General features: G+C 33.6%; 1 protein-coding gene across 1 annotated transcript in view; it reads left to right on the top strand.

Moving 5' to 3' along the window:
* Positions 1-640, top strand: part of LOC121426481 (monocarboxylate transporter 10-like) — a 13,276-nt gene extending 12,636 nt beyond the window's left edge. Inside the window, exon 8 of the mRNA XM_041622801.1 lies at positions 166-640. Coding sequence (XP_041478735.1) covers positions 166-368 — 203 coding nt within the window. The 3' untranslated portion in view covers positions 369-640. The remainder of the gene's footprint in view (positions 1-165) is intronic.
* The last annotated feature ends 9,286 nt before the right edge of the window (positions 641-9,926 follow it).

Genomic DNA, 9,926 nt, shown 5'->3' with positions numbered 1-9,926 from the left:
GTACTTATTTCTACAATATTACTAGGTGATATCAATTTTAACATGCAAAATCCAAAAAGTGTCACAACTTACCCCGCCTTCCCCTACCTATCATAAACATTTCATAATTTTCTTTTGCAATAATAGGTTCATTCATTGCTTTGTTTATTGGATTCTCTTGTATAGGTATAACACATGGTCTTACTGGATCTTATACAGTCACGGTGATTACTTGTGCAGTATTCTGGGGTATTTCCTTCCTTCTCTTTGCCGTTGTCTACCTCCTGTACCGCCGCCGACAAAAGAGGGGGTTAGAAGCTGTGAGAATATCAGCGAAATCACAATTACGTGTACACAGTGATGAAAACTATGCAACGAAGAGCCTATAAAAGGGAACGTTGGAAACAAGATATACTTGGAGGCTAGGCATGGCAATGGGGAAATGCAAGATTTTAAAAAGATTTAAAAACATTATTAAAAAAATAAAGATATAGATGTCGACATGAAGGAGCTGAAGAAATCAAGTTTAATGGATGGTGTTTATTTCGAGTACAGCACCGGAGAGATTACTAAGGTCCGCAATGTTATCAAGTTGGTTATTATTTATAGCAGATGTATGAAAGAAACATCTCAAAGATGGTTTGTTGAAAATCCAACAAAGAATATAGCTTACTGATTGCTTTTTTTTTTCATTTTTTTACGTATGACATCACATGGCCGGGCGCGGAGCAGCTATACCCATATAATCATAGCATCTACGGTATAACTTACACAAATTTCCATCTTTAATGTGATTTACTAATGATTACGAAAGGAGAATGTGACTGATGACATATTGAATGTGCAGGTTGAATCATGTGATCAATAGTAGTTGACGGCGCGAACTTGGTATTATGGGGATGGTACATGTACGATGTATTTATTTAGAAATTACGCACAACCCAGGAATTCAAAGTAAAGGACTGGGAGGCACCATGATGCCCCCCCCCCCAATCAAAGATTTGCGTGATATTTCCGAAACGCATAAAGATAACGCCGCAAATTTATGACTTTTTTATTCCAAGTCTCGTGCAACATTTTAGACGAAATTCGCGACATACGGGTACAGCATCGGGACGCCACGTGACTTGTTACGAGACAATGTCATGCCAAAAAATGGCTCATTTTTTATACTCTATGGGAGATGAGATTAAAAAAGGGGGATTGTTTTTCGTTCTAATTGGTCTGCTTAATTAATTAAAGGCTTAATTAAATAAAAGTTTAATTTAGTTGTTAAATGATCTGCAACGATTCCCATTGAAATAAAACATTGAAAAACAAAAGATGAAAAAACAAAGAAATACATAAGACATTCTAAAAACAAAGATATACTCCCAAAAATAGTACATCAAAGTTATAATCAAGTTATAAAGATGACATCTGGAAAAATAAGAGGAAGAAAATTTGAAGTGAAATTGGGTGTTAAATTTGAAAATGTTTTTCACGAATAAATTTGCATATTTTATTCATGATAAAAAATAATTATTTTCATATTTTTTTTATATACTGGCTTGTGGTTTATATGGTAAAGAATGTGCGAGCCAAATTTCTGCGCGATCGGGCGAAAGGCGGCTGAGATCAGAAGGGGGGGGGGCATCATGCACCCCCCCCCCAGTCCGCAGTACATCTCAAATAGCCCAGTCCTTTGAGGTTAACTCTGTGTGCATATTATTGATATTAATCCATGAAAATCAATCAAAGAACTAAAAGAACATCGTTCTCTACTTTTCAAGTAAATTACATTGCCTATTTATGTATAGGCCTACTATATCCTATGCAATGAATGGAATTCTTGAATTATTTGAATCTAAAACGTATCCATGCATCGTGCAGAGAGGCAAAGAATGCAGAAGTACATGACGGATCGTTGCGTCATTACGCCATCATATCATAATAAAATGAAGAAGAAAAAACAGCTTTGAAGGCGATACAGTCGCTTGTTAGTCAGACAATGATACATCGACACGACTTAGCAAATTACTTAGATCATGTTTGACTTCATGTAATCATTTAGGTTTTATTTCCACAAATCCGTTATGTTACAAAACTTTGATATCTTGCATAACTAAGCTGAACAACCATTACACACGTAGGTTATATAAATATAAATAGCAAGCATTCTTAATCAATACATATTAATACATGTTTAAGTATACATAAAACGGAAAAGTGGAGGAAACCTTAGAAGCAGAATGCTTGTAGATAAGGTTCCCTTTTTATACATTACTTTTGATATAATTACTTTAGAATAATACACGTGACAACATTTTATAAATCAAATTATACCGACAAAAACAACACAACACAGAAACGTGACAAAAGAAAGAAACGAAGAAATAAAAGAACAAAATAAATAAAACAAGCAGCTGCCATCCAACAGAATTTAAGAAAGTTCTTGATTAGCTCTGTGGACAAAAATACAATAGAGCATGCCAATAAAGAGCAATTCAGTTTGTTTCATTATATCGAAGAAGAAGCTTTGCTTTCAAGTGATGTTTGAAAATATTATAATTTTGTAGTTGCTTAAGTGTCATATCCAAGGAATTCCAAAAAACTGGACCAGTATATACTATCGTCCTTTTCCTAAGTACTGTTCTCAACCTATGCAAGTGAAAGAATGACGACTGTCGGGTAGGATAAGTATGCAAATGTTGATTCTTTTGGAATAGTGATGTAAAAGCATGAGGAAGAGCATTTGAGTTCAATTGAAACATAAACACCCTAAAAAGAAATTATATAAATCATGCACCTTTAATACTTTATTGTTGAAAAAATAATATTTGTGTGACTTAACCTGTCAGAGTGGCAAATTATTCGCAATACCCGTTTTTGAAGAATTAACAATTTATCCAGTTGGTAATTAAACGAATTACCCCATGCAAGTATACCGTAGTTCAGATAAGGTAAAATAAGTGTTGAGTACAAACCTTTCAAGATATGCATAGGAAATGACGATTTTAGTTTATTGATTACCCCAACATTCCTCGCAAGCATTTTACTTAAATTCAAATTATGCTCTTTCCAAGAAAGTTTATTGTCAATAATAAGACCAAGAAATTTTAACGAATCAACTATATTTATAACAGTATTATTAATGTAAACATTACGGGTAACTGTGAAATAGAATTACTGAAAAACATACCTTGAGTTTTATTTATGTTAAGGGAAAGTTTATTAGCGCATATCCATTCTGCAACAAGTCTGAGTTCAATATTAACTGTTTCTAATAGGATATTTGGGTTTTTATGGGAAAAGAAAACGGAAGAATCATCAGCGAATAGGGTAAATGACAGGACCCGAGAAGAGTTTTGAAAGTCATTCATATACAAAACAAAAAGTAAAGGTCCAAGGAGGGATCCCTGAGGGACACCACAAGGTAGCTGTTTAAAAGACGAATTAACACCCTTAATAGAAACGAATTGAGACCTTCCTATGAGATAGCTTCTAAACCACTCCAAGGCCTTCCCACGAATACCGTAATGAGAAAGTTTATACAGTAATATTTGATGGTCAATGGTATCGAAGGCCTTGGAGAGGTCCAAAAATATTGCAAGTGTATGACAATGATCATCATTAGCAGAAGCAACATGATTAACAAATTGTAAAATTGCATGTATCGTGGAATGTTTTTGTCTGAAACCAAATTGCGAATCTGCGAAAATATTATTACTTACAAAGAACAACATAGTACGATCAAAAATAAGTTTTTCTAGAACTTTGGAAATTGACGATAACAGTGATATTGGCCTATAATTATTGGAGTCTAAAGGATCACCTTTCTTCAATATCGGAATAACTTTAGCGATTTTCATTGCGTCCGGTACGACACCTTGACTTATAGATAAATTGAAAATGTGCTCTAGAGGTTCAGTAATTTCATTTATGATATGTTTCAGCAAGAAATTACTAACTTCATCATATCCCATACTTCGCTTGTCTTTCATTTTTTTACAATTCGTAAAATTTCTGATGAATTGGTTGGATTAAAAAATATTGAATTCTGATTTTTGTTCTTCAAAAAATTATGAAAACTTTTTTCTGCGTTAGGAATTTTCTTAGCCAAATTTGATCCGATGTTTGCAAAGTATTCATTAAAGTGATTGGATATAGATTCATTCTCATCTAAAACTTTATTTCCCTCACGGATTTGGGTTATATCTTTAATGAGACTCCTCCTATTCAAAGCATTATTTATTATACCCCATGTTTCTTTTATGTTGGACCTTTTCTTTTCAAACTGATTACAATAATATTTCCTTTTCTCAATCCGTAAAATTCTTGTTAATGTATTTTTATATCTATTATATTTCTCACGACGTTTTGGAGTAGGATTTACTCTAAGTTTGTAATACATATTGTTTTTTCTGTTAATGGATCTCAGTATAGACTTGGAAACCCATGGGTTACGAGGTTCATGTTTGTAATTTGAAAACTTACACTTCTCCGATGGAATACACTCATCGAGGGCGTCTTTTAGAATGTTATTAAAATTGTTGTAGGAGCCGTTAATATTATTATTCTCCAACACCTCTGACCAACTTGAAGTTTTGAGTTTCTCTTTTAAATTATCAATTTTAGGAACCGTAAATTTCCTTATCATTTTTAAAGGAGGAGGCAGTTTTGTAGTACCTAAAAAACTATCAATTTTGCAGTAAACTGGACAATGGTCCGAAATATCAGAGAGTATAATTCCTGATTCTACCTTAATGTGATCAATATTTACAAATATATTATCAATAAGAGAACAAGAGTGTGACGATAACCGTGTAGGTTTTGATATTGCAGGAATAAATGAGTAAGAAAGCAATGTGTCCAAAAAGTCACGAGAAAATTGATTGTCTTTACATTTTATCATGTCAACATTATAATCACCCATTAAGATACAATGTTTATTTTGAAGGAGAGGATGAACAAGTAAGTGCTGGATTTCGAGTAGAAATTCGGGGTGACTAGAAGATGGTGGGCGATAAATGGTTCCAACAATAATGTTCTTCTTGTTTTCAAGAACTATTTCAATGAAAACTGCTTCCATAGTTTCATTCATGATATTGAGGTCACTAAGTACATTAAAGTTAAAATGATCAGGAACGTACATTGCAACACCCCCTCCCCTCTTATTGACACGATTATTAAATACGAAATTATGATGTGGTGGTAGAGAGTATAATGAGTGAGGCTTGTCATGCAACCATGTTTCCGTAAGGCCGATAATGAAATTACTGGCATCAATGTTGTCCAGCAGTAAGGTTAAATATTCAAAGTTCTTACTTAAACTTCGGATATTCAAATTCAAGAAATGCATATCGTTTTTTATAGTGCTTTTATGCATACGGATAAATTGATTTTGAGTATAGTATTTAGACTCATTTATAGCGTGAATATCATTGGGATCAAAATCAAACAGCATTTCATCAAATTTCTTATTAATATTTTCAGAGATATAATTTTCATATGCAGTATTACATAAAGGATCATGATCAGCAGTTTGCAACGAATTAAACAGAATGTCCAAGTCAAGGTCGTTTGTTTCAGCAAAAGGTAATTCAGCCATTACAGTATTCATAGCTCTTTAATCTCAACAATAAATTGCAACAAAATATGGAAATAATAAGACATTGTTGGCTAGCTGCATAACAAGAAATAAAATCAGACAAGAAACTTAAAAAGGTAACATGAAAACAAGACATAACAAGAACATGGAACAAAACAATCATGTTTGGCAGCAATATTATTGGAATAACCTGCGCTAGGTCCTGAATTCAGGATAAAAAAAAACAAAATGCAACAAAAACACATGGTATACCTAACAAAAAATTATGCAAGAGTTGGGCTCGTAACTGTTAGGATTATCTGATGTTAAAAGCATCCAGCCCTATCATTAATATCTAATTATAAAAAACTAACTGCTGTACAAACGTACTTTAAGATTTAACTGAATAATGTTGAAGTACGACAAAGTGAAGTCTGTACATTGAATCTCATCCTATTTGCTACTCACATTGACAATAAAAAAAACCTTACTAAAGATACGAAGACTTAACCGTAGAGCTAGTAGTAGCTCTATGATTTAACCAAGAAGGCATTTGAATTACGTATACTATTGTTGTACATTATTGCGTAAATGCTACGGACTATCGTCATGGCGTAAGTTACACTTAGGAATGTTTATCACCTGTGAATAAGAGACCAGTGAGTCTGAGTGCTTTATGGAAGTTGCAATGGTACATCATACATGGGTTAAAGCAAACACCCAGAGATAAGCATAATAACAATTTATCATTTTGTTTCCCATAAGATTTTTAATCTTCAAATGGATATTTTTATCAAAGATAGGAATAACAATATCAGAATACTAAGCCATAGTACAAAATATAAATACTAATAAAATGTTTTGAGGTCCTAGAATGTTTTAATTATATACCTTGTTTTGAGCCCTTCAAATGTACATGTACAGTATGATTACACACACACAAAATCAAAATGATATAAATAAAGTTATTTTTACCCTTTATGCAGAACAGTAAGCATAATAGTGAGAAATAAAATATGCTTTTACTTAATTGTGATGGTTTGATCATCATAATTCTCAAATACAATAAACTCGTTTGTTTGAAATTAAATATTTCTACCATGCCTACAGACCAAAGCTTAAATATGAGCATTTGACTCTAATACAAGGTTAACACAAACAGTAAGATGCATCACTAGACCTTATAGTAATGTATGAATCTTTCTTTTACTTGTATTAGCATTATAAATAACTTATAATAACATACAGAATTTATAAGCTTTTAAATTTACAAGCTTTTAAATTTAAAATGCATGACTTGTATTTTGTTTTAGTCTACACCTGTATACAAAATCAAATAAATAAGGAGATTCTTTACCTCTCATGTAAAATTGCAGGCATAATACAACTTAAAGACAACCAGTGTCTTAAAAAATATGCTTCTAATTAAGTGATATATTTTGCATATTCATATACCATTGATATCGCATTTTCATAATATCAAGGATGTAAAGAAAAAAAAAAAACTTTGAGATACTGCATTGAAGCAAACAACATGAGCAAATAGCATCAAGCTAGCCATATATCTTTGGCTGAACAAAGAAACAAATAACCATGATTTTAATGTACATGACGTCATATTGATACCATCCTTAGATATTAAAAATCAAAGAAAACTGATCAAATAAGGCTTCATTCAGTCAGTTTTCTTCAAAATCCTGTTAACATATTTCCATATATATGATAAACAAAAGTTTCATAGCTAGACGATATCCTGATCCGAGGTTGATTTTAGCAAACAACATGTAATGGCTATCCTTATCAATTGATATTTTTCCATTCTGCATTAGAACCCTTTTCTCTGACCTGTAGGCGAAGCTGGACACCGAACAGTTTCACTCTTGTTGATTTATTGTGGTCCTTCCTGAGCCTGAAAGCTTCTTTCTCTAACAGGTACCTCTGACGTTTCAATTGTGGTGGAAGATCCATCATGATTCTAAGAGAGGGATAAGCAATAGGTGCCGGTGGTACAGTTGGCGATTGAGCACCTCCTACCCTGGCCATCCTCTTCACTCTTTGTTGATATGCGCTGAATACTGAATCTCGGTCTATCATTGAGCTAAATCGGATAATGATAGGGTCTGGGCTGGCTTGGTGCTGATCATCGCCCTGCTGAAAACGACGTGGCAAACGGTGGATATTTACGAGTGGGATTTCCCGGGAGATTCCTAGATCATTGAAGACATGCTTAGCCACACCAAAAACATTCTCTCCCCTTTCATGCTTGATACCATAAAACAACAAATTAGCTTTCCTGTCGTGTATTTCAAGAGCAAGCATCTTCTCTCTCATCTCAGTCTCAACGCTCTTGTATTCCTGCTTCATGAGTGGTAACGTTTCATTTTCTAATTTAGTGATTCTAGCTGAGGAGTCAGCTGTTGTTACCTCCAAGTCAGCAACCGAGGCACGAATTTCTCTTACTTCCTTTCTCATTGCCGAAATATCTGAACCTAGTGAGTCAAGTTTTTCGAGAATTTTATTAGACGTTTGCAAAAATTCATCACGACTTACCGACTCTTTCTCATTAGCCTTAGGCATAGTGACGGTAGTTGGGCCTACAGAATCAGACGTAGAAAGCGTGTCGGGCTGAACGGGGTAAGTTACGGCGTCTTCGAGGGCAAGTGTTCCGTGCGTGTGTGTAGACGAAGTCTGGCCTCGTGGTTCTAAAGTTTGCTCAGGATCTTTATCCTTTTCCTCTCTCGAACGAAGAAAATATGGTTGTCTTACTGTCTTTTCCTTGTCAGGATCACTCATAGTACACTTGGGGAAAGTTCTAGAAATAATACATTACGAATCCAGGACCAAAGCGAGGTTATTTAACTCCAAATCACGAATACGCTACCATCTTCCTACGAAGTCACGTGCCATATTTATCTACTGACAACCTGTTCTACTATACTATGTATATGTTTTTCTACTGTATTATTATATATTTTTTGCCAATTATATGAATCATACAATCTATTCATGAAAAATAAATTACTTCAATACATACATTATATCATTGTCGGTGAAAATTTTGTTGTTCTGTGTTGATTGTTTCAGAATATCGTAAAGAGCAAAAAAAAAAAAAAAAATCACGCAAGACGATCAGTAATACCATGGAGGTAAAAGAGGATGGAGTACAATCTCACTCATTTCCTCTGAAGCCACGTTTGATGCCGCAGGGATAACACATGGCAGGCATATGTTTAAAGGCATGGTCCGGGCTGAAAGTTTTTATAGCTAAATAAATAGAGTAGAATTCACTGAGCAAAATGCCGAAAATTTCTTCAAAATCGGATAACAAGGTAGAGGTAGCAATATTTTGTGAAAAAATTCTTCATAAATATTCATTAGGTGGGCTGATGATGTCACATCTCCAATTGTTCTTTTTTATTTAATTATATGAAATTAGGTTTATTCAATTTTTTCCTCCAAGATCTAGATCAAATTTGATCGACAACTGACTTAGTGCATTAGATATCAATTGCTGCAACTTATTTCATTATAAGGGAGACATATTATTCACACAAGTATGAAATAATGAAAAAAAATGTAATAACATAAGAAAACGGAAAGTGGGGATGTGACATCAGCCCACTAAAATGAATATTCATGACGACTGTTTTCACAAAATATTGTTAAACTTTAAATTTCAATAACTTTATTATTTTTTTAATCCGATTTTGATGAAATTTTCGGCAATTTGCTCAGTGAATTATACTCTTTGTATTAAGATATAAATATTTTCAGCCCAGACCATCCCTTTAACTGGATTTTTCCTTGCAGACTGTACACAAAAGATTCCTACCTCGCTGCAGACTTACGGGCCAAGAAATATTCTTTAGTCATGATGACCACTACCTGTGATCGGATAGTATGAGCAGACACACTGCGAACCCCCCCCCCCACAAAAAAAAATGCAATGTTTATCAAAATGTGTTTTTACTCGAGTTGTCGCACCTGTGGCACATGAAATTACAAATAAATATCTTCCCTATAACTAGTCTTCTTTTCTTGTAATGTCAAAGTGTTTGTAAATTTGTAAAATGTTGATTTAAGAATTCTGAGGGTTTTTTTACAGTTTGAAAGGTATCATTCAATATTTTGCTCCATTTCAGGACATAATGAGGCTTTGAGAAAAAAAACCTCTCGTGTGAATTTCATTGATACACACATTTTGTGATCAAATAAAAGTTGAAATATTTCCAATTATCTATTTTCAACGCAAATCACTTTTCATTTTTCCCATGAAACTGGCAGCATTACAGGTCACCATCGAAAGCTACAGACTGTTGCACCTGTGTATTCCTTTGGACTTCTTTTTAGAAATTTAAAGCTCGATCCATGAATTATT

Source organism: Lytechinus variegatus, chromosome 13 (assembly GCF_018143015.1).
Source record: "Lytechinus variegatus isolate NC3 chromosome 13, Lvar_3.0, whole genome shotgun sequence".
NCBI classification, from domain to species: Eukaryota; Metazoa; Echinodermata; class Echinoidea; order Temnopleuroida; family Toxopneustidae; genus Lytechinus; species Lytechinus variegatus.
Note: the sequence above shows the minus strand (reverse complement) of the source record. Positions and strands in the feature narration are given on the sequence as shown.